Raw genomic sequence first — 26,291 nt, 5'->3', positions numbered from 1 at the left:
TAGTGATGGGATAAAGTGCATTTAAGAGATATGTTGGCTGTTTTTGTGGCAACACAGCACAAGTCTATGTTGGAGTCATTGCTTTCTGTCTATGGCAAGGTTTAAGACTGATGATGTATCAATAAAAAACAATGAAGTCTTACCATTTCAGATTGGGCCTGTGTCCAAAAAGTGTTTTTTCTGAGCGCCAGAACATACGAGTTCTATCTATAGGCTGAGAGCTATTGGATGGGCAGCTCTGGAAAAAATAGAGACCACTCTAACATGTCTTTAAATCTCAATCTCTACATGTATGGCTGCCACTTTATTCCAGTGTCCTGTTGAATTCCAACAAAGAGAAATGTCAGTAGCTAATAGAATAAAATAAAACAATTTACTCAAACGCATACCTAGAGTAAACCCAGAGAAACTAGATAATTTTGCATTCGTCTCTTACATTTTTCCAGAGCTGTATATGCTTTCAGTTTCCCAATGAGTGTATGTCATTGAAGAGGGTTACGTTTACATATGTTTCTGGTTTTAAATGGTTTCATTATTTCACATTATAATCTGGAAAGCTCTTTGAAGTGAAGGACAATTTAATAATCATCGCATACTTTTACTTTGAAATGACACCGGAAGTGACACAATCACGGTAACATTAGGAAGTTGCTGGGTGCCAAACAAACGGGGATAGTTTTAAAGAATAGGTAAGACATGTTAATATTCTTTTTTAATGTGTGTTTTGAGAGACATTTTGACAATAACATTAATTCCCAAATTATTTGTCGCTTTAATAAACGTGTTACTGTTATTACATTCGGATTCAATGCTGCTAAATCCAACATTTCCTCAAACTTTACTACAACACCAGCAGACATGGCTGTGGACTGGATTGGGTTCATCTATGCTGCTCTGGTGACGACAGGAGGACTCATAGGTTACTTTAAAGCAGGTAGGAGACCATGCCAATCATTAACTACATGCACATTTAGTTAAAAGCACGTTTTAAACCTATTTTATTTATTTTTAACGTAGATGGAAAGTTTGAAACTGTACTCTTCCCTAACTGATTCCTAATTATTATTTATATTTTTAATTGAATTAGATCACAGATGTACTATAGTCAATCATGACTGACATTTATCTCGACCTTTTTATGTTTTTGTTTTGTGCTGTGATTTCAACCATTTGTTTGTCTATCATTTTAAATGTTTTGTACTAGTAAGCTTGTCTTATCCTATGAGGGGGGAGGGATACAAACAAATTGACAATCTGCCTACCTGTCTTGACGCTGTATGTGTTGTTTAAGAAAAAGGAAAATAAAGTTTAAAAAAACCTATTTGATTTCAAGTTTATTTCACCCTTTCAAAATAAACCCTGTTTCCTCCACAGGCAGCGGGGCCTCTCTGTCTGCAGGGCTGCTGTTCGGTGTGCTGGCTGCTGTCGGTGCTTTTCTGGCATCTCAAAACCCAAAGAATGTCTGGCTTTCTCTCGGTGAGCAAGTTTGAATTTGTTAAAGTATAATTGCAGCTTTCACAAACACATCTGTTTCCCTGCAGGCACCTCTGGGACGCGGTGGTGATGGGACTGAGGGTTCTCAACTCCTGGAAGTTCATGCCAGCTGGTTTAATGACTTTAGCAAGGTGAGACCATAGAGGGTGAGACAGAATCACTTGTTATCAGATTTTAATTTCCTTTTGCTTTAGTTTTGTCATACACACATACATAACTTTTCAGTCATTTTTAACCATATATTCTGTTGTAAATGTTTATTTTCAGTGGACTGATGCTGGTGAAGATCATCGCTGGCATGCAAAAGAAACCACATACATCTTAAAAATATGTACAGATGTTTTTTCAGTGTGTCAATGCATGTTTGACATTACAATTAATAATTTGTGTTTCCACATACTGTACATTCACAAACATTCCCTTGTTTACTATTACATTCTGGTTCTGTATAAAACATGTGATATAAAATGTGACTTTATAAGATAAGGTACGAGAAAGAAAATACATTTTTATACAGAAAAGTAATGTTTTTATCTTTAAAAATATATCTGCTGTTGTAAAATAAAAAACTTTAATACAATATAACGACTTCATTGTCTATTATTGAAATAAAATACTGACTCTAGGAGTTATGGGACACATGTACGACACTGAACAATATTTTTTAAGGTGGCAAATGTAACAGACTAGCAGGAAACACTTCTCCTTTAGAGTATTTCCTGGCTCTCGTGCAGTGGGAACTGGTCTCATGAGTCTTTAGTGGTGCAGAGTGGACTGGTGCTACTGGTTTCCTTTGTATTTGGCGGTCCAGTCGACCCGTCCGTGCACCGGCTGCAGGGTCGAGCTCCTCGGTAAAGAGCTCCACCCTGAGGCGCTGGGTCCAGAGATCGGAGGATTCAGAGATCGGCTCCTCCACCCTTCGTGCTCTGGTAGATCATCATGAGAGAGGGGAAACGTTTAGGCCTATTCCGGGGAAGCAACATCAAACTGCACACATCATTTTAGGTTTTGTTTGGGTTTTTTTACCTTTGTTTGAGGGTAGTAGTTTATTTAAGGAGGTCTTGTTCTTGGATGATTTGATTTTAGACTCAACTCTTAGATCCACTACAAGATTTACAAAAAGAAAGTGGGCAAATATTCAGGTTAAAAGAATGACAGCGATACAAAATCAAAAAGTGCGTAACATAATGAGCTTTTTAAAATGGTGGATAGAATTTTAAATGCATATTTTCCATTTTTTTTTAAACACATAATGTACATTCTCTTCAGTCAGAATATGTAAAAAAATAATAGACAACTTCCCACAATATAATGGAAGTGGACCACAGACACTGGAAACTGATAATTATGTCTCGTAAAATCTTATAATGAGACGTATTTATATTATAGACCTGCAAATCAGTTTCTAGATCAAGCGATTTATCTTTTTTTAATTATATATTATATTTGTATGCTATTTTACGTAACTATCATTATTATACTTTGTACAAATGTGTGCATGTATGTCTTTATATTAACTCTTCAATATTACTATAAGACAATTGATACAAATACAAATGAACACATTCTTCAGGGCTGGAAAACTTTAAATCTTCCTTAGTCAGCGACTATCTTCTTAGACATCTTTAAGGACTATGTTCTGACTCCAGGGGGCGCTTTTGCCCAGCTATGACGGAAGAGCAAGAGTGTCCACATAAGGAAACTGCTCTCAAAAGAAAAACAATGACGCTTCCAGTTATTTCTAGTTATTAAACGAAGAACTCACTGGCAGAGCTGCCTCCTATGGGGGCCAGTGTGATCCTCTGTCTCGCTGATCCTGGTTCAGCCTTCTGAAAAGGGGGCATCTGTGTCTGGTTTGGGTTTTTGTTGCTCAGGAAGGAGTCTGTAAGGACAAGAATCACATCACTAACTGATGACCTGCTTCAAGTCTAATATAATCCACTGCTGATGTTATTACTGGCTTTAATATTGGGATTTCAACAATGCCAATCATTTCTGAATAACAGCAAAGTAGAGTAACTCTGTGAACAGATACCTTTAGAAAGATCGCGATCCTCCAGAGTCTTTTCTTTAAGAGGCTGCTGATCTGTTAGTTTAGGAAGACTATTGTCTAAAACCCACAGCACAACATAGAGAGAAGAGAAGAAGGATTAAACCCGATGAAAATAAAATAGGAAATCTCAAGTGTACCTATTTACATGTTGCATGTTGCTGTACATCATAATTGATCCAAATCTGAGGCCATGGTTCTCAGCAGGAAACCGATGGACTGTCCACTCCAAGTAGGGAATGAGTCCTTACCCCAAGTGAAGGAGTTCAAGTATCTCGGGGTCTTGTTCTCGAGTGAGGGAACAATGGAGCGTGAGAAGGGCCGGAGAATCGGAGCAGCGGGAGCGGTACTGCAGTCGCTTTACCGCACCGTTGTGACGAAAAGGGAGCTGAGCCAGAAGGCAAAGCTCTCTGTCTACCGGGCCATTTTCGTTCCTACCCTCACCTATGGTCATGAAGGATGGGTCATGACTGAAAGAACGAGATCGCGGATACAAGCGGTCAAGATGGGTTTTCTCCGCAGGGTGGCTGGTGTCTCCCTTAGGCATAAGGTGAGTAGTTCGGTCATCAGGGAGGGACTCGGAGTTGAACCGCTCCTCTCCTTCGCGTCGAAAGGAGCCAGTTGAGGTGGTTCGGGCACCTAGTTAGGATGCCACCTGGGCGCCTCCCTAGGGAGGTGTTCCAGGCACGTCCAGCTGGGAAGAGACCAAGGGGTAGACCTAGGACCAGGTGGAGGGATTATATCTCTTCGCTGGCCTGGGAGTGCCTTGGGATCCCCCAGTCAGAGCTGGTTGATGTGGCCAGGGAAAAGAAAGTTTGGGGCTCTCTGCTGGAACTGCTACCCCCGCGACCCGACCACGGATAAGCGGGAGAAGATGGATGGATAATAGAACGCTGCACAGCTTTTTGGTTGGTCCATTTTTGAACGATTTCTCCAGAGTGCTTATAAAGTTCACATTTATTGAAAAAGGATGAATGTTATTGTTTCCAGATTACATGTTTTTACAAAAGAATTCTGCTTCAATCTATACTTTCAAAAACAAAAATTGTTATTGCCCTCAAAAAGCTGAGTTTGCCGCACATAGTACGCACTGGCGCACAGGCAAGAGAAGATTTAAAACCAGGTTATCAGCATTTCCTTTGTGTTCTGAAGTCTTTCTTACCTTTATTTAGAGGAAACTCTGGCGTCTTTTCTCTGGTTAAACCCGAGGCGCCCCACAGGTTTCTGCCGGTCACCGGGCTTTCTGCTAAAGAGCTGTTCTTTGGATTTATGCCTAAAAATGACAAAAATTGAGTGAACTCCTGAGCCCACACAACAAGTTACAATTTAAACAATGATACATTTGGTCTGTTGGGTATTTGTCTCTTTCTGCATTTAGGCTCATTAGTGCATTATTTTTTAAGACTTCTTATTTTATAACATAAATAGGACATACATGGAGACGCTTACATAACTGCACCTGTTGTACATCAGGGTTAATCATTCATGCCCTCCTTGGACACCAAAAGGACATTTCTTGATGCTATTGATTTTCATATTGTGCAAACATTATCAACATATTACAGACACTATCACTCCCCCTCATCAACAAAATGATCGCACAATACCTGTCATTAGTGCATTATTAATTTAATGAATTTCCTTAGATCTCTTTTCCTCACCGGGCAGATATCTGGACTGGCGGAGGTAGTGCTGCTTGGCGGACAGCGTGGAGGATTCAGCTCGGTTCAGCCCACTGTTGCTCGGCAGCTTTCTTTCTGCTTTGTTCTGCGACTCTGCCAATCTAGACACACAAATATCACATTATTGTATTTTTTCACAACAGTAATGAAAACGTTTACATGAAAATAAGGAGGTCTAACCGACAGCTGGGCCCCTCTGCTGCCCCGTCCTTCAGAGAGCTGATGGTGGGCTTTTTGGAGATGGAGACTCCGGCGTCTGCCTCCTCTCCGTCGTCCCAGCTGTCCTCAGATCTGTTAGACGCCAGTCCCCAGCGTCTGCGTCCCGTCCTCACTGCACTCATGCTGTTCTCTGCTCCTATCGGCTTTGAAATAAAGAAGAAATAAGTTCCAAAGCTTCAAGATCTACTTTTTACATTCAGAAGCTGCAGTTCGTTGATACCTACAGCCTGATAGCTCATTGGTTGCCTGCTTTTCACCAGGCTGAGGGGTTCCTGCTGTCCCTGTGTCAGCGTGGAAGAACACATTGTTTGTTTTGGGTTTTGTTCCATGTTGTTCTGAGGGAGAAGTATCTGCTGAAGAGGCTGGTGCAGAGACTGGCTGCATCTCTGGGTGCTACTCTGCTCGCTGGACTCCAGGTCCGTCTTACAGAGGGACAGAGGCTTTGTTCCTGAAGACGCCTCGTACATCTTTGGCTGAGCCTTGTGCTGCTCCGAGTTCTTCAGAGGAGCACCGAGCGCCGGGCCGACGTGGAAGTATGGATACCGTAGAGCCTGGAACAGAGGGAAGATAATCCTCAATTACATCTGTGCTCATAATGTTTATTTTATACAAGTAAGAAGCTCACAACATTGCATAAAGCAGCGAATTAATTATAGAAAAAGAAAAAATGTGATACATTAAATACAAAAATGTAACCTTTTCAAAATAAAAGCCCAGACAAGCACATGAAAATAAAGCAATGGATTTGTGTTTAAAGGACATGTGATTGATTGTAAGATATACAGTATATAGTAAAGTACTAATGAGACAAACCATAATTGCATATTTCTAACACTGAAATTTAAAACGCACATAAATAAATATTTGGAGCACTGAAAACTACTTTTATACTATTTGTAATTTTCAAGCTATTAGTTATTGGAATAAGGTCAATGGACGTGCATTGCTGTAGCTGTACACACAGTTTGGTTGTACAGCAGGTAAGCTGATTGATTCCCACTTTGAGTATCCCACAGATACTCAAAGGTGCTCAAGATAAAAGTATTCACCAAACACGGTTGAATCAAAATGAGAGGGTTGTCTTCACTGTATGTTTCTTTTAAGTCTACGTTCAAACTTAAAGGGTTTTCAAAGTACCTGAACAGCACTGGGTCTCTTCTCAGGGTCCCACTGCAGCATGTCTCTCATCAGTGTGATCGCCTCGCTGCTGGCGTTTGGGATCAGAGATCTGAGGCTGGTGGGGACGCACTTTGGGAAGCGGAAGTTCATCGAGGTGGCAAGCTTGACGCCCTCAGGCCAGTCTGGCTGATGTGGAGAGAGACAAGAAAGCAACAGTGAGTCACAAGAACTTCACAACAAAAGAAATTAAAATACTAGTAGCGGACAAAAATCCTGGCAAAATGATCAAATGCATCACTGTTGAGAAAACCTCTGAAATATTTGATAAATTGAAATCAGTAATGTAGATTTAATAAGTTAGAGGGTAAAGACAAATGATAAAATCACTTTACGGTAATGCAGCCTTTAAAACCAGATTTTCGGCATATTAAGATATCCAAAATGACAAGAGACAGACAATATCTAGTCACGGGGCGGTGGTGGCGAAGTCCATAGGGACTTGGCTTGGCAACTGGAAGGTCACCAGTTCAAGTCCCGGAAAGACCAAGTGCTACCGAGGTGTCCCTGAGCAAGGCACCGTTCCCTACACTGCTCCCCGGGCGCCGTACATAATGGCAGCCCACTGCTCCTAACACTAGGAAGGGTCAAATGCAGAGAAACCGTTTCGTTACATAGTACCTGTACTACGTAATGACAATAAGTTGAATCATCATCATCACATACTAAAATGTTGATAACATGTTCATACGTTGCCCATTCTGACTATAGATCTGTTGGTCAGAGCTAATAATATAGAAGGTAGAAACAGCCGTTTGATGTTTGCGTCATAGAAGGGCAGAAGTTTTAATTTCAGAGGTTGGTGCACCCAACATGTGACTTTGTGCTGAGATGGCTCACCTTCTTCAGCGTTCCCAGCACCTGACAGATCTTGAAGATCTCGTCCACCTCGCTGTTTCCAGGGAACAGAGGTCTGAGAGTGTACAGCTCCGCCATGATGCATCCCACCGCCCAGATGTCGATGGGTGAGCTGTAGCAGTTAGACTTTAACAGAACCTCCGGGGCCCGGTACCTGTCAGAACCAGAGGGAGGATATTTAAAGCAGATTTACTCATGGTGACTTAACTCTAGTTTGGCTTTAATTCCTGTTTGGTCCTTTTTCCAAGGAGGTCACCGTTTTAATTTGGTTTGTTTGTCTAGATTACATACAAACTAATGACTGTCATTAAATTCAGTGGAAGGGTGTAACATGGGCAAGGGAAGAGGAGGATACACTAATGATCTTTCACTTTTGTAAACATTGCAAAAAAGGGCATTTGGTCTTGGCAGAAGTGTGTTCTCTCTCCAAGTGCCCTTCTAATTTAATTTATGTTCTACTTTACTGCAGTACTTTTTGTCATTAAATTAACTACATTTCCCTACAGGGTCCATTTTATTTCCTCTTATCTTTAGAAAAATAAATGATTGTGTCTCTTCTATCTAACGAGAGCTACAGCTTAGTTGCAAAAGAGCATATTTTATCACTTTCCCCAAGTGGTATGTAATCATGTAAATAGTATTGGTTGTTGTGTAGATCTTCCACAGGAATGACCTATACTTTTTTTTTTACATTTTTTAATTTTTAGTCAATTTATTGAACATGTCAGAAACAAAACAATAATAATAATAATATATATTCTTTTTCTTTTCTCACTCATAATAATTATAACAAATTACAACAAATAAATAAATAAAAGTAATTCTCAAATAGTCTCTGTCATGTTCAACAGATGAAGCTTAAAAAAAAGCTTTTCTGGTCCTACCCCCCTCGAGCATACATTTTCCTTATAAATAAAATATTAGGTCATCGTCATCAGCGACATGTTTGTCTTGTTTGTTTGTTTGTTTTTTACAAAACAATCAGAAAGAAATTACTTTTACAATTACAAGAAATAACAGATGGGATTGTACAGGTCCTGTTCATAACCATTCATGATTTGCTCCTAAATAATACTTTCAGTTTAGATAGACTTGTACAATAAGTGCATCATTACAGTTATTCCACAGACTAACACCTTTTGATGTGATGCAATGTAGTTTGGCATTTGTTCGTACTGTACACTGCCCTGATATCATCTTGTAGATAAATGAGTCTCACCATCTTGTGGACACATAGTCAGTGTAAGGTGGCTGTGAGCGGATCTCTCTGGCTAGTCCAAAGTCAGCGATCTTCACCAGCTCTGGGCCCATGCAGAGCAAGTTCTCCGGCTTCATGTCCCGATGGAAATACCCTGAAAAACATCAAGAGAGTCACATGTTCTGATGTTTGTCCAGGTTTGTATTGTTCTCTCAAACTAAATAGTTATTGCCACCAACTTTCTACCACAATTACAACCACTTGTACTACTAATAATGACACAGCCCACTATTTATTAAAATCACAATTTGATCCATTTTTGATTGATCTAAATGTAAACTATATCTAGATTCAAACACAGAGTTAAAACATCTCTGACCAAAAGCAAGATGTTTTAACCGGACACAGACAAGCAAGCCTTGAACAGGGTTTGTACAAAGTCTTGTTTTGTTTCAAGATTACTAATATGCTTACATGTTTCTGATATTTCTTGTAAAATGCTTGATTTTCATCACAATCTGGTGGTTTCTCTAATCTCTACACAATCCCACTGTTTTGTTGCTATAGGTGAAATGTACGAACCCTGTTGGAAAGGGAAAGCGAAATCAGAAGGCTCTTACCGTGCTTATGCACAAAAGCTAAGCCAGACAAAACTTGGAACAAAATGTTCCTTATCTCATTTTCAGAAAACATCTTATCTTCCCTGGCGCGGCAAAAGAGGTAAAAGACAAGAAAACAGAAAAAAGAAGGGGTAAAGATAAAAACACTACGCAAACAATCATGCCTTATTCAAGTGGGGGAAACACCAGCTCACAGTAGCACTAAAGACAGTGTTGAAGGAAGAGAGTTAATCTTTGGTACCACTCACACCTCCTCTTCTCAAGGGAGAGAAGGGAGTCATTTTTCAACTCATCAGTTTTAAATAATGTTTTCGGTTTACTCAATTATGAACAATTTATACCAGGACAGTGCTGACAGCTTGATCATACAGACACAAAAGGAAGTACTCAGTTTATACTCAAAGGCTTTGCTGTAAGTCACCTACCATGTTTATGAATAAAGGACAGTCCCTGTAATATCTGAAATGTCATGTTTCTGACGAGTGACTCAGGGAACAACTTGTTTCTGAAAAAATCAAGACCGACACATGATGACTCAAGCTGACCCAAATCATTCTCACATTCCCAATGGTGACAACAAAACCCACTGCAAAATGATATGACAAAAAGAACCCTGCACACAGCTGGTACATGTCTGAAATAAAGCTGTTGCTGTAAGAGGAATTCGTCTTACCTTTCTTTCATGAGCTGATAGAGGTTTTCTTTCATATACTCAAAGACAAAGTAGAGGTGGTCGTTTTCTCTGATCACTTCCCTCAGTTTCACCACATTGGCATGGTTCAGCTTCTTCAGTGACTGAAAACACAAGCATTACATTATTTAAAATAGTCAATAATTAGTCAAATAGCTCATTATGTAGGGACATTTCTCAAATGCCTGAACATAGTGTTTGAAATTTGATATAATATTCGTCTCCAAACAAAAACAAAACATGCCCAGAGAATTTAGATTTTTTTTTTTTTCATATAGTCTCAGGTAATGTAGTTGATGATCAGGGAATGCAAGAGAAAGAGAACATTTTAAAATGGATATTTGTTGTATTTTCATTTTCAAACAAGTTACGATAAAACCTAGACTCATAACAAATTCTCATTTAAAACTTAAAAACTTAAATAATAAATGAATACACCTATTTATGTAGTTTCAAACCATATTGATTGGACATTTAAATATTAATCCCAACTTGGAAATAAACTATTTTTGCTGTCCTATTAATAACTTTACTTGATTATTTGAATGTTGCAAAAACAAGCAGAAAACTTGCTTAATATAATAATTACTGACCCGCTGTTGTATCAACTATATTTTTTGTCTCCACTAGAATATAATTACTCTCACCTTAACCTCTCTTAGACTCAAGCACTCATCCCACGAATAAAACTTCCTCTTCATTCTGTTAGGGGTGAAAACAGATATATTAATTCAAGACTTTCCGACTTCTTTTCAGGGTATGAAATGGCTTCCTTTATGGTGACTATGGGCTCCAAAGAAATGTTTTATCAGCCATAATAGTAGTACAAATAGCATCCTGTCAACATCACTATATTTAAACGTTTGAACTTTGCATGGAAATGTTTCACGTGTGTAACCTGTTTTAACCTTTCCCCTTCTTCCCTCTCATACTCCAGGAGCAACACTACGCGGTGTACTTTCACTTCTTTGACTGTCATCAGCAGTGTCAGCTTGCACTATAACCTTACATTTACAAACAGTGCTTGAAGGAGCCTCGTGAAACATTCATTATTCATTTCTTGCCAGAGATCTTAAACAGCTCATCATTAAAATGTAGTGAACTGTCAAAAAAGGACGTCATGACAACAAAACCTAGGATAATAATAATATTTATAGTAATACTAATACTACAGTGTCGTGCATCTTCACAATACGCCTTAAACTTGTCATTCCAGAAGCTTATTTACCTTAAATTCCTACACACTGAAGATTCAAAGGCTTTTTTTTCATGTAGCCTACAGTACATGATATCTATGATGTAGTTTTGGCAATACAATCTTAAGCCCCAGGCTAGTCCAACAGTGCAACATCAAATATACTCAACATAAAAAAGAAAAAGAGATACATAAAATGACGCAATGGTGCAAGTAAGTTTCATGAATACGAATAAAAACATTTAAAACAGATTAAGATGTAAAACAGAAACAGAATGCAAAATCAAATACTGTATTGAATAAAAATGGTGTATAAAATATATAATCACATGATGCAGACAAATGCAAAACGTAACTTTTTTATTTACAACTCGTTAGGGTCTAGATTCTTGAAGCACTCTGAAGCAGTCTCTCAGAGTTTAATCAGCTTAATGCTCCGAGACAAAACCACCCAGTTTGCACTGACCTCTTAATGGCCACCATCTCCCCCGTGTCGTTGCTCTTCCCCAGGAGCACGCTGCCATACGTGCCGTCCCCCAGCTGCCTCAGCGTGGTGTAGCGGTTCATCGTCCACAGAGAGCCCTGCCTCTCCTTCAGCGAGGAGCCTGGACAGTCCCACACAGGCCAACAGTTGGTCATCGTAAGCACAGTAACATCCCTCCACAGATCAACAGACACAGACACAGACTATGCTACTCTGAGGCAACTCAAAGACTCAGCAATAAAACACGAGTGCTCATCCTTTACCTTTCTCTCTGCAGGTGGGTGATTAAGGAAGGTGGAGGTTTACCTGGCGAGGGCGAGTGGAAAAGTGATGCTGCCGCCTGCATGTGTCTCATCTATCCTGAGCTAAGCCTTGACGGCAGACAGAGGAAGGGCTGCGAGGGGATTAGAGCTGACATGTGATTAAGTGCCAGGTAACAGGCTCACAGGAGAGCACTCATCAAGTCCACTTCAAAATAGGAGTAGGACACATGGTGACACATTTTGTCAATGGTGGAAGAAGTAGTTAGATCTTTTACTTAGCTCAAAGTAGAAAGGTATCAAAATATACTAAGTAAAAATAAGTGTCATACTTGTCCAGCGTAGTGCTACAAGTCTGCATTAATTTGAGTAAAAAGTTCACATTACATGGAAGCTATTGAAATGATCAAAACGTTTTCAATTAAAAAGGTGCTCTTTTTTCATTAAAAATATGTATATTAAATATAATGTACACTAAAATCCAATACAAATAGATGTGTCCAACTTGCCTATTATAGATATACAATATACAATCTCCTACTTGTAGTAATACAATGATGCATTGATTTGGAGTCACTGGATCATGTGACATGTAAGCTATTGAAAGCTGAACAAATCTTCTATTAAAATATTCATGACTATCAGGACACACCAGTAATCAAAAAATGGTTGCTACAGAAGACACATTTATTATATTTTGTAAGCATAATTTGTACTTTTTATTTATTTTTGCTTAACGTCCAAGCAAACACGTTGAAATGTTTTTTTTAATAAATGTGGTTTGTGTCATATAAATGGTTATTTATTGATGGTCCCTAAGTGAACACTGGGCTAACCTAATTATACTGTAGTTACTGAATAAATACCTTAACATGTTGTTGTTTTTCTCTCTCCTTTCAAAACAAAATGAAGTTGATTGATAATATATACCAGTACATCACAAGCTACAAAACGTTGAATTCTAAACCATTAAAATCACGGTGTCTGAAAACGTTATCATGTAGCATCATGTGGCTAGTTAGCAAACAACAAGCAGGCCTGCATAAGAGTAGCCTAGGACTGAAGCTAAAGAGCTAAATAAGCTAACATTAAACGACTGACAAGCCTTGATGTTCAGCCATTATATCTTACAGACACGTCATGTTGGTGTTGCTGTTTTAACCAAATATTTAAAACTTTAAACTTAACTAAAACTGACGTACCATGGAGGGCATTTCCGTGCTGATGGAGGTGATGAAGAGATGCTGCTAGCTTTGTAGGAGCAGTTTCCTGTCTCCTAGGCAACGCAGAGACTTCCACAATAAAAGGAAATACAAATAATACTTATATTATCTACAAAAGTGTGCACTGTGATGGACCTGAAATAGTATGAAGTATATTAAATAACATTAAAATACAATTAAATACAATTATCTGTATATTGTTTTGTTGTTTTTAACAGCTGTTTTGGTGTTTTTGCAATGACGTCAGTTGCCACTATTTTTTTTAGGTCTGATGTTAGTGTATCAAAAGCAATATTGACCTTGTTACTATTAATACACATTTACTCACCAGAGATATTCTATTGTTTAACTTTTATGTTACAATATAGTGCTCCATCTGGTGGTTCATTTTTAAACCTGCATCTGATTGTGACATTGGTCCTTGTAATCCTTGTTACCTACCCTTTTTAGACCCCTTAGTAATTAGATCTTATTAAAATATAATTGTTTTGTAAAGCAGTCACAGTGTATGTGAGCAGACTGCTGTTGGGAGGCTGAACAAAGAAAATCAACAAAAATACTATATATTTAAATGTAATATAAGTGGGGTTTTCTGCATTTTCTTTGCAAAATAATTTTAAAAAACAGCTTATGTTATTGCTAAGACCACATGAGAGCGACCCACAGCCCCTTAAAAATATCCCAGGACCCCAATTTGAAGACCAGATATATCATCCACATAATAGTCTTTTTATAGCTACACTTGACCTGCTTTGAGGCTAAAAATAGACCTATTATATTTAGATGTTGGTAAATAACACTTGGATTATGGGAATGTAGGAAACAACTCGCATGGATAAGAATAACATAATGAAAAAGCTCATACAAAAAATAATAATATATAAGCCATTAAACGTTAAAAGGTCTAATTGACACAATAATGCCTTGATTATTGTAATGATATGTGTTAGAATTCTAAATATTATCTTGAATACATTCAAATATTAGAACATATTTAAAGAGCATGACTGTGCGTAAACAGTGATATAAAATAGATCATGTTCACTCTCTATCGGGCAGGAGGTGTCTTTAGGTATGCAGGCATGCAATGTGAGGAATGAAAATCATGACCAGCATTCTCGAAATGGCCATACTGTAGTACCGTGACGCGCCGTGCATTGCACCTAACAACTGTGCAGTCAGATTGTTGACTGTCTGCGCAGCGGATAGTCGCGATTTTTTCCAAGGTTGTGCTTTTGGTTACTTACGGTAAGATGGACCCGCAGTGTCCACTAAAGGATCAGGTGATCCACTAACTACGAAGCAAAGGCTGACTGGGGAAAATGCAAAATGACATATAGCAAATGTCGGAGCATAATTCATTCACATTTTCGGCTCAATTTCGGACTTAAATCGCACCGCTGGAGCTCCAATGTGACGATGGCTCGCTAGGGCTGCTGGCGCAACTGCGATTTTTTTGATATTTTAATTTATGAAAAATCACATTCACAGACAAATATTGGTTTCAACATGGGGCTGTGCTACAGTTTGCGTCCCCGGCTCTTCGGGGACCTGAGCGGCTCTATCTCCAACGCTACCTCGGACTCGGACCAGCCTCCGGACGCCGCCGCCGTGCAGACCCGCGCCGGTGGAGCTCGCCCGGAGGACACCGGGGGATGCGGGGAGACCTCGGCGCTGCGCGGCCCGGTGCGCCCCGGGGACCCGGCCAGGCTACCGGAGCAACGCCGTGGAGACACCGGTACCGACGGTGTGCTCATACAGAACGGAGGCGGCGGAGGAGGAGGCGGTGGTGGCGGTGTGGGAGGCAGCGGGAAGGGGACAGGGAAGGACCGTGGCCGACGCTTACAGCTGCTGCAAAAGACTAGCACCCAAAAGCAGAAAAACTGGGACAAATTGCTGGTGGAGGAGAAGGAGGCCGAGAAGGAGGCGAAGAAAGTCAGTAAGAATATTGACAGGGCGCTGAAGGAGCTCAAACGGGAGTACAAACAGACGCATCGGCTGCTGCTGCTCGGTAGGTGCCTCTCTGTTGTTGGACCACCAAGCTGTTTTATTATTAGAAACAAAAACGTACTGGCCTTTCCAAAAATTATGTCACTACTCTGGCGAGGCCTTATTGCCACCACATCTGTTGGCTGGGTGAAGACTACCCCCTGCGGCTGGCAGTGACAGATGAGGAAGATGTCTCTGGGTCTGCTGTCCTCTTACTGTTTATCATACTTGATATTAAGAAGAAAAGCCAATTAATAATGTTGTAGGACATCAGAAGGGACCAGTAGCTAAACACAGGTTTACAGAAAACACCTAGCATGTGGCTATTGGGCAATGCCTACCCTGAGAACAGTAAGGTGTAGTGTACAGTAGCCTGTATGACATATGACAAATACCCTGTCGAAATACATGTGTAAAGTAATATAATAGTGTAGTCCAAACATATGCAGAGAGTCCACTTAGTTTTGGTGTATTGGGCCATATTTACTCTGAGTGTATAGCATAGCATAGCATAGTAGGCTATAGTAGAGATTATTTGACTTCAGATATAGCATTTTGAAATAGATTGATAATGTAGTATAATAGAGTAGTGGCTTGTAATGTTGTGTAGTGTCATTGAGAGGTGGATTTAGTAAACACATGTGTAGAGAGACCATTTTTGTTGTCTTTTGGGACATATTTAGTAGTATATTATAGTATAGTATAGTAGAGATTATTTGACTTCAGATGAGAAATACCCTTTTGAAATGTATGTAGTATTATAGAGTTTAGTGGCTTGTAATGTTGTGCAGTGTCATTGAGAGGTGGCTTAAGTATACAGGTATTAAGAGAAACGTATCCTGTTAAATATTACTCTGAACATTTGTATTATATAGTAGGCCTAAAGTGTTGTGGCCTGTAGCAGAGTTGAGTGTTGTAGAGTATTGTAGAAAATATCACTTTGTTGTCTTTAGTATTCAAATAGAGGGAGCACTTAGCTGCCTATTTGGCCATGTTTACACTGATGATGAGTATAGTAGAATAAGATAGTGTTGTCTATAGTATATGACAACAACAGATGAAAAATAGCCTTATGAAATAGATGCATACTATATTATAATGGACTGTAGTGGCTTGCAATTGTGTGAAGTGTCATTAAGAGGTGGCTTTAGTAAACAAACATAAAGGGAGACAACTTGTCCTTTTTAGTTTTAACCCTGGAAGTAAGGATTCGGCTTATAGTATAAAATACAGGACTAAAGAACTCATTGTGGGCTATACCATAGTTGAGTGTTGTGTTTTAAAGTGGGTATCATTTAGTTGGCTAAAGTATACAAATATGAAGGTTAGACCACTTAGCTTTTGCCTATGTTTACTTTGAAAAAAATCAAAAGTATAGTATAGTATTTCAGATGAAAATGGCGTGTAGTTTAGTTTGACAAGACTGCCGTCAATCTGGTAGTAGACATAACAAATAACTGATTTACTGTTGAACATTTACAGTTTAGTTTTTCAACAAATAAATGTATTGTGTGGTAGATTACAGTGTGGTCTACTGGCCGATATTATAGTAAAATGCTGTGCAGTGTAGGTGGATATTTTATTAAGTTGAGTAGGTAAAAACATTTTTATTGTTGTGGGAAAATGAGCTTCAGTTCTTAAAATTATGAATTAATCCACAAAGTATGCTAACAGATTGATTCCAATCCTGATCATTAATTGGACGAATAAACACTCCCTGATTACAGCTTTACATTCTATATGTAAAGAATTGCTTGCTTTTGAATTTGAGTACAAATGAAGGTATTTATCATAGCTGCTAAATAGCCGTACTGTCATAAATAATCACTTTAAAATCATCAGTTAGGACTCTGGCACTTGGTTTGATTTTTAGCATTTTATCAAGTAAATGATTATAATTCGATACAAAAATAACAACCCCTTTTATTTAATTCATAATAAAATTATCTTTAGTTGAAGCCCTTATCGGTTTATTTGGGTCTATATGAATTACAGGGCGTGTGTCTCTTTGTGGTCATACATTTTATTGCCTTACTGGAATCTGCTGATAGTTTAAGTAATTGTTCAGATATTGGTCATTAGCAAAACATCATTGTTCCTGGAAATGTCATTGTAGTTCTAGATGGATGTGTCAGTCAGGCCAGAGCTCTCTACACTGTTACCCTGTTGTTTATTTTTACCATACACAAAGTAACCATGTCTATATTATATGCTTATACATTACTTTTCAAAAGGTCAATGCTTTACCTTTTTAAAGAGAAAGTCTTGATCAGAAATAGGAGCTTTAAGTTGTATCAAAGCTACCCTGATGAGGAAGTATTCTGATTGTTTACATAAGTTATAGGACTAAACCTGCACTGTGAAAATACTGCAATACAAGAAAAAGTCCTGTATTCATTACATGTTTTTGATTAATATCATGGCTATGTTGCATTTTTTAGGTGTACAGCAGGTGTTTATGGTTATGCTATTTTTAAATACTTCTTCTCATCCTTCACGTTATCACACATCAGCATCAACATTTAAAAAATCATTACTCATTGGAGTAAGTGTTTTTGCACTAAAATGATAAGTAATAAATCAAAATGTATAATAGGATTTTTAGTTTTTGTTAGCAGTCTGAATTTGCAACATAACGAGTAACTAATTGCTCAAATAAATGTATTTAAAATGACTGTCAATATATCCCTCTGAGGTGTAGTATAGTAGCATAACATGTAAATACTCAAGTATCTTACATTTGTATTTCAAACACATTGCATGTATTTGCTTTACTTTTACCAAAGTAATATTATAAATATATTTGTTTTGTGTTTATAATAAACGGCTGCTTGTTAAATTTCACGAGTAAACAGCTGTCACTAATCACACACAGGAAGAAGTGGCTCATCCTAATAAAGTCACACAGGGAAGTGTCATAAATTACAGTTACATATATTGTGTGACCTGTGTCATTTCAGCATGTCATTATGACATTTGGCGGCCTTCCTTAGTGTCAGAATGATTTATTCCGTGTCCTGATAAACGCAGTAGTCTCAGCACCAGACACTTTTGGTTTTCTTGAGAGGCTTTTCGAGACTTTATACCCTCCATTTCTCCAGTAGGACTCTTGTTGCATGCCAGCGGTGGTTTGTGTTCCTTGGAAAGTGGACACCTTTCAAATAGTGTTACATTTCAAGGCAACGTATGCTAGCTAATCTGGGTCACTTTATCTGTTTGTATTTGCTGTAGGTATTTAGTTGAGTAACGATAGCCATAAGGAGCTAATGTTTATCCTAAGTGGCCTGACACTTCAGCTTGTGCTGGAGCTGGAAGCCATCATTTGAGGCATTTTTATTTGTGACTTACATTTGGAAATATTTTATTATGGAATCACATTTGGTATCCTATACTGTAGTTCACCTCTCACATTTCTGGTAGTTTGTATATAATAGATAAAAAAATGCATTGCATAAGATTTTGTTTTCAAATACAGAGCGTTTAAGATTCAGAAATGACATAACTATTTTCCTTGACAATCACAATGAAATAATTTACTGATTATATAACTAATTTTATTTCTGAAAGATAGGACTGTTCGAGTAATGCAAAAGTAATTATGACCTTTCCCCAATCCTAAGTAAGTGCAGTAAACCAAAGCTTTATTAAAAATAAGTTTTAAAAAAAGTGGCCTGATTTATTTTGTAAAACAGACAGTAAATATCTCTCACAGGCTTATATATATATATTATAGAGCTGAAAATACTACATGCAATTCGTCTATCTGTAGGAAATTAATTAGCCATAGTATTTTGGTAATCAGTTTTAAGTCAATTTTAGAGCAACGGTGCCAAACCTTTACTGGTTCCAACTTCTCAAATATTAATATATTTACATGATTTTTTTGGAAACATTTTGACAGGCATTTTATACTTATTTTTTTTACATTTTAAATGCAACCAATTGATTTATTAACAACATAATTAAATAATAGACATTAAATGTGATACAAAACTTTTGGGTCCCTTAGAAACTAATACAAGACAGAAATAAAGCTTGAGCCCGCTGTCCTTTGTAGAGTTAGACCTTAAGGCTTGTGGATGTATAACGCTGTCGCTTTTACTACCTTAATGACTCAACATTGTGCTCTATTTATTATATATATATATATATACATTTGAGAGAGCATGAGTACTTCTCTTATTTATTTCAAATGTTGCCAGGTTAACTGATATTGTGATATATAATCTTTTTATCTTAGGGGCCCCAAAAAGTCCAGGCTCATATTTAAGTATTTTAGAAGCCTATTCAATATTACATACATCAAGGTAGTTAATTCGTCTTTGAAAGCGAAGCACAATGTTTAATGCTAATCTAAATAGGGTAGAGTTCAAATCAAGTACATTACATGCTATATTTCTTATCAGTTAAGATTACATTACATGTCACTTGTTAGACGCTTTTATCCAAAGCGACTTACATACAGTCAGTACTGTGGACAATCCCCACAGGAGCAATTTGGGGTGAAGTGTCTTGCCCAGGGACACAACGACATGCTCACTGTGGGACTCGAACTTGCTATCCCCTGATTCAAAGTTCAGCACACTATTCCACTGAGCCACAGCCTCATTCTACCTAATATGGACTTTACTTTGTGAAACGCTGTCCTATTTTAAAGGCACCATAAGCCTAAAATGCTTGTAAAACTGCGATAAATAACTGATTATAAATCTGAATTCCTATTTATAGATTTACATACAGTGTCGGTACCTAGAATGTAAGTTCTGGTTATTTTGTGGAAAGGAAGTGACTTCATTGTTAGGTCTCCTGGATCAGATTTGCTACAGGCCTTTGATAATATCTGCTACAGCTTTCCTAGTAGCCTTAACTTGCAGTTTCATATCTCAGCCTTATCACCATTCACGAGCCTGAACAACAGGTTGCTAACAATGAAGTGCACTCGTTAGAGTCGAAGCAGACGGGCCAATGAATAGCCAGTTTAAAGTCACTGATTTTCACAATTTGTTTGTTTTTTGTGGCATTTTTTTGCATGTGAAGCCATGTATTTCAAAGAAAGCTAACTCACTGGTGCATACTGTAGAGCCCTTCAATACCAGTAGGCTAAGGTGAACTTTGCTTTGTTCTGAATTGGTTTTATCATTGACCATTGCTGAACTTTGCTACTAACACAGTTCCAGGTTCGTGTAATGAGCAACAGGATGTACTGGAGTATGAATTATCATCACATTTATGATACTGATAGCAGATACAAAGTGAACCACACCACACTAGAAGGACATTGGACTGTGTTTATTCTGCAGGTTTTTTGCTTACTGTATGATTTAGTCTTTCTCATGAGCCTCTGAGAGTGCCATAAAGGTCCTTTCAGCAGCTAAAAAAAAAGAACCAGAGAGGCTAATTTTAGCTGGATATCATTTGGATGTCTGCCTTGTTTTTACAGTACATGCTTCAAATACAGCCGCTGCTATTGAAAGAACATGGAAGATTTATACATGGAAAATAACACTTTAATGGTTTATTGTAACAGTTCACTGGCAAAACACTTTTTTACCTGGCAATGTATTTTACTGTATTTAATGTTTTCATTAGAGTGCAATCATTTTGCAGAAACGCCAAAAGGAAAACTGGCCTTTGTGGTTTCCATTTTGCAGTACAGGCCACTATCAGGCTGAGAATAGTAAAGACATCTTGAAAACAGAGTTTACTTGCAATAGCGTATTTTTAGGTCTTAGTATCGCTGTGTTTACTTTAAACACTTTTCAACACTGCACACATGCACACATACTGACAGAGACATTAATCATGAGAGATAACTTCCAACTATTACTTATACAAGTTGTGATGATAGTTTAAAGCTCTAGACAAGTTGGAAAACATACAAATAATCTGCTTTTAAATAATATGTTCTATTTGATGTGGTTTTACCCCCAAAAAATAAATTGACCTTGTTAAAAATGTGTATAAAAACACATACTCCTTCTTTCTCATTGAAGAATACAATATCATCTCTATGCAAATTGCTGTTAACAGTTAAATATCAGTATATGCAGTGTAGGAATGTAACTAAGTTAATTAAATCAAGTAGCACACTTAAGTAAACATTTGAGATACTTGGTCTTTACTTGATTGTTGTCATTGTATGCAACTTTAGGCTCTTTGTTTTTGTTAAGTGATGCATTTTGATTTTTTATTAAGAAGTATATAATTATTAGGTCAATACAGAAGTTAAAATACGCTTTTGAATCCTTTACCAGCTGCACCATTAAAGTTATTTTAAGCGAGTAATGGCATATATTTTGTATTATTATTTATTATTTTACCTCAGTACTCCTTCCACCATTGAGCATATTTAAACACGATGCTCCAACTTCCCACACCTCACTTATGTAGGTTGCAAACTGAACCATGAATGTCCTCCAAATTGGATGTACTGTCATAAAATCTAGCTCAAACATACACATCTTAAACTCAGATTGTTGGCACAGAGTTACTTTTCTCCTCTTTAGCAGATTCATTTCAAATCAGATTAACCTCAACCAATCTTTAAAACAAACACACCCTTTTTTAAAGTCTAGTTAAGAGGAAGCCACAGCAAGCTAAACATTAAAAAAAGATACTTCTTCCTAAAAAGTTGACAACTTATGCAACAAAACCTGATTCTGTTTAATTCACAGGGCGCTGTGTGTGGTTCTGCCTCTCACCACTAGAGAGTGATGTGGGCCAGTTTCTTGTTTTGACCTTGCTTTCTGAGGCAGGGAGACTGGGTTTCTTTTATAATGTGGGTGTGGAGGGGTTGGTGGTTTTAATATTTTCACACTACTAAGGTGAAGTGAGGGTTCCAGTTGTGATTTGCAAGCCACACAACTTTGTTGCACTCATTTCACTACATTAAACTAGTATTTGCTTTGTGTTTGCATAATGGAGACAATAACAGCACACTCCTTGTTATGTTACACACATACTCATTCACGGTCGCCTCATGCTTCTAAGGTGATCTATGGGTGTTTTTCATAGCGTACAGAACATATATAACTTTCTTTCTGACCTCAATACAAAGTGTTGTGTTGTATGTTAGCCTAGCATTAGCTTTATTGCTAAGGCAGGCCTACTAACTATACCAGTTGCTCTTGAATGAAAAAGGCTTAATTCTCTGTCCCACACATACTGACAGAGACATGGATAATGACAATATATCAGTTACTGCTTCCTCCAATAGCACACAATGGTAGTGTGCAACTAAAGTGCAATGTTGGTTACTGTAAAGACAAACCTGTACAAACCCACACCCCATACTGGCCTAGTTTCGAGCAAAGCCACAGCAAGCTAAACATAAATGTCAGACAAAACTCACAACAGTGACAGTTTTCTCCTTATCGGCTGAAGCATGACTTGCACTACTGGAGTGTAGTGGTTCTGATGCATAAACTCATGAAATAAAAACACGACAAATAAAGTAAGATAATTGACTAACTCCTAATGGAAGGGCCCCTATGACAAATCATTTGTCCTGTGGTTGTTTTTAGTAGAGCGGCAACTAAGTTTTTCATAATGTATTGTTTTATCAGCCAAAAATACAAAGATATTCAGTTTAATCAAAAATATGTCCATAATATTGAAAGGCTATAAAAACAGCATATTTTTGGCAATTTTTGATAGAAAAATGACAAATAATCACTTGGCTGACTTGCTGCTCTAGTCTTTAGTTAATAGTGATATATTATGACTTTATGAAGGCATACTCAAACATAATGCACATTTTATTTCCTATAGTATCAGAACACTCTTAAATAAGACGCCATGCTACACAGCCTTGGTATTTTGTATGAGTTTGGGGAATACTCGTTTCATGCCAGTACAGTGTTGCAGGGTCTCTGCATCTTGCTCAAGGGTACATAAGCAGATGAAAGATTGAATCCATTTTTGTAAAGGGTTTGCATGATGCATAATCTATTACTTTAATACATCTATGTCTACATGCCAACTCTGCCAGGTAAGGGATGCTTTAATGGTTGTTGAAGCAGCCTAAAATAGAAAGTCCCACATTAAGATACGTTTGGTTATTTCACTGTCTTTCCTGCAGAAAGAGAAGAAGTACTCAGATCCTTTACTGTAGTTTTACCTTCACTATTATGCAATACAACAAAGTGAAAACAATCATTTGAATATAAATATCATGCTTTAAAAGCAAAAGGATAAAAGTAAGTATGTGTACACCAGAGCATACTTACTTTTACTTTCTTATTACTACCTATAGATCTTCCACTCCTGCTGCAGGGTAGGTCAATCTATCACATCAAAATGTTAATTAAATTGTATTTATATTTAGTATTTATAAATGGTGGTATTCAGTCATGTAATGAAACTAAGTACTTCACTTAAGCTCAATTTGAGATTTACTTTAGTCTTGAGTCCATGTTATGCTCCTTTGTACTTTTACTCCAATACTGTACTTTTTACCCCACTATTTATTCGACAACATAATTAACTTTGCAGATTCAGATTGTTACTGCCCCTTAATACAAATCAGCTAGTCAATTATGTTGAATTATTATAGATTAAGCTACCGGCAGAGTATCAAGTATTTAAAACTATTTCTACCTTTACCAGCCGCAACATTGACATGCCTGTAATAGTTAATATTCTAAAATGGCCCTTTTCTGCATAACGAATACATTTACTTTTAATAGTATACGTATATTTTGTTGCCGTATACTTCTGTAATATTACACCAGAATTGCAGAATGAAATACAATTTAAAAAAGTATTAGCATCAAAATATACTTCAAGTACAAAAAGTAAAAGTACTCATTATGCTGATTGGCCCATTTCACAATCATATATATATATATATATATATATATATATATAATATTTGTTATTATTATTGATGTGTTTAGCAAAGCTGCTAAAGGTGCAGCTAGTTTAAATGACTTTTTATACTGCAGAGTAGCTCGTGAGTTTAATCCATCTTATTTAATTGTTGATCTTATTGTTTATCATTCATCAATATCTGCAAAGTTACTACATAAATGAAGGGTGTAAATATACATATGTGGGGTAAAATAACAATATTTACCCATGAATTGTAGTGAGGTATAAGTACAAAGTAGGGAAAGAATCCCTGAAAAGTAGCCTACAGTACTTAAATGCACTTAGCCTAGTTACTTCACACCACTGTGCCCAACAGTTTTATCTACATTATGCCACATTGGTGTTATTTCACTTTAAGTAAATGATCCGAGTACTTCCTCAAATACGTACGAGTAGTCCTCATTCTCTCACTGACCACAATGATGGCCCCCAGGCCTGTAATGTATAAAGAGAAAGAACATTTGCACTTCAGTAAGTAAAGTTGTAAATGTACTTAATTACAAGTAAACACAAGTCCCTGAAAAGTGTACAGTACTTGATTAAATGTACTTAGTTACTTTACACAACAGAAGGTTTTGTTTGTTTTGTTTTAGTTGTATCTACGTTATTGCACATTGAAGTTGTTTCACTTTAAGTAAATGATCCGAGTACTTCCTCAAACACGTACGAGTAGTCCTCATTCTCTCAAGGACTACAATGATGGCCCCCAGGCCTGTAATGTGTAAACTACAGATAGGTAAAGCCCAGTGCACGCACGCACGCACGCACACACACACACACACACACACACACACACACACACACACACACACACACACACACACACACACACACACACACACACACACACACACACACACACACACACACACACACACACACACACACACAGAGTAAATGGGTTGCCAGTTTGGGTCAGGGCCACCTCACTGACTAGAAGCCAACAAGAAGAAGAAGAAGAAGAAGAAGAAGAAGAAGAGACGAAGAGACCCAGCCCCTCTGTTAAACCAGCACACGGACAGAGGCGTCCGGGTTTCCACCTCCACCCCCTTTGCCGTTTAGTTTGATAGCAGAATAGCGACAGACTAAATCGGGAATGGCTCCTCTCCCTTTTTTCACACAAGTTATAAAATGCTATATCAGTACGGGTTGTTAATGTTACAGTTTAACGCTGTTAGTTTGTTTTCCACCTCCACCACCACCACGGTCCACGGCTACTTCCTGGAGCCACAGAGAGAGGCAGTGCTGAGTTAAAGAGACAGATAGAAATTCAGATAGAAAAAAAACACTGAGAGAAGAGAGGGGTTGGAGAGACGCGATAGGAACAGTTGACTGGATTCCCAGAAATTGAGAAACCCTCTCTCTTCTTTATTTATATGTATTTTTGATATTTCTTTGTAAAAACCGAGCCATTAATGTCCGTCGGTTTGTACACTGACACACGGTTTGGATGACGGTTGGCTGCGGCTAAAAGCGGAATTGTAACGGGGGAACATATTCCTCTCCCCTTACGACGGAGACGACTCGCAGAGATTTTTTTTTTCCTTTTTTTATTTTACAGTATTGCTATTTTTAAACCGCAGAATCAACCCGGGTGTTATTTTATATTTTTTTATATATAATTTTTTTTTTACGATTCCACAAGGAAGGGGGTTAGGGCGACGGAAGATGGGTTGTTTGGGCAACAGCAAGACTGAAGATCAACGCATCGACGAAAAGGCACAACGAGAGGCGAATAAAAAGATAGAAAAACAATTGCAAAAGGAAAGACAAGCGTATAAAGCCACACACAGGCTCTTATTACTGGGTAAGGTTGATGGCTATCTGAAAGCTAATCCCTTTTCGTTTACCGAACACGTAGCCCCATTTGACAGCGCTTGCAATAATAATGTCATGGGGGTGGATATTGATGGAAGGCTTCAGTTCCAAAAAACATGTATGTGTTTTAACGATAACCCGGATGTCGCCTGTTCGTGGTTGGTGATATTTTCATGTGTTTCTTTGGTCGAAAGGTGCGGGAGAGTCCGGAAAAAGCACCATTGTGAAGCAGATGAGGATTCTACACGTCAACGGCTTCAACGCGGAGTGAGTGCTTTCTTTTTTAATATAACATAGCGACATTAACGCCTTAAAAAAACATATTAATGCTTATGGCTTCCCTCCTAATGAATAACACTATGGAGGCCTGTGAATGGATTTTCCCCAGGCACTGCAGCGCCTGTTGGGCCCAGTATCCCATGCAAAGCAGCTAATATCTTTCCCCCCTCCTCTCTCTGTCTCT

The 26,291-nt window shown here is 38.0% G+C and overlaps 2 protein-coding genes and 1 pseudogene across 8 annotated transcripts in view; 2 read left to right on the top strand and 1 right to left on the bottom strand.

Moving 5' to 3' along the window:
• The first annotated feature begins 275 nt into the window (after positions 1-275).
• Positions 276-2,071, top strand: LOC117540880 (annotated as a pseudogene).
• On the bottom strand, positions 1,737-13,212 carry LOC117540878 (serine/threonine-protein kinase MAK-like). Of its 6 annotated transcripts, none has more exons than XM_034207808.1 (16): positions 13,130-13,212; positions 11,650-11,788; positions 10,636-10,690; positions 9,971-10,092; positions 9,723-9,802; positions 8,699-8,831; positions 7,462-7,633; positions 6,583-6,750; positions 5,670-5,996; positions 5,407-5,588; positions 5,206-5,327; positions 4,707-4,817; positions 3,530-3,604; positions 3,260-3,376; positions 2,521-2,598; positions 1,737-2,420 (listed from the first exon to the last, which is right to left on the bottom strand). In XM_034207808.1, the coding sequence occupies exons 2-16, from the start codon at positions 11,748-11,750 to the stop codon at positions 2,275-2,277; spliced, it is 1,989 nt and encodes a 662-aa protein (XP_034063699.1). In that variant the 5' UTR covers positions 11,751-11,788; positions 13,130-13,212; the 3' UTR covers positions 1,737-2,274. The 6 variants fall into 6 exon arrangements, with proteins under 6 accessions (XP_034063699.1, XP_034063700.1, XP_034063701.1 ...); XM_034207809.1 differs by having other exon boundaries at positions 11,931-13,179; XM_034207810.1 differs by lacking the exon at positions 3,530-3,604.
• A 1,147-nt stretch (positions 13,213-14,359) lies between these two features.
• The window catches only part of gnal (guanine nucleotide binding protein (G protein), alpha activating activity polypeptide, olfactory type), a 48,047-nt gene continuing 36,115 nt past the window's right edge, over positions 14,360-26,291 (top strand). Inside the window, exons 1-2 of one of the 2 annotated variants that reach the window (XM_034207757.1) lie at positions 14,360-15,161; positions 26,023-26,095. In XM_034207757.1, the coding sequence (XP_034063648.1) occupies positions 14,660-15,161; positions 26,023-26,095 (575 nt within the window). In that variant the 5' untranslated portion in view covers positions 14,360-14,659. Of the gene's footprint in view, positions 15,162-24,921; positions 25,818-26,022; positions 26,096-26,291 lie in introns of those variants that run through there. The other variant, XM_034207758.1, reaches the window with a different exon arrangement.

Source organism: Gymnodraco acuticeps, unplaced genomic scaffold (assembly GCF_902827175.1).
Source record: "Gymnodraco acuticeps unplaced genomic scaffold, fGymAcu1.1, whole genome shotgun sequence".
NCBI classification, from domain to species: domain Eukaryota; kingdom Metazoa; phylum Chordata; class Actinopteri; order Perciformes; family Bathydraconidae; genus Gymnodraco; species Gymnodraco acuticeps.
Note: the sequence above shows the minus strand (reverse complement) of the source record. Positions and strands in the feature narration are given on the sequence as shown.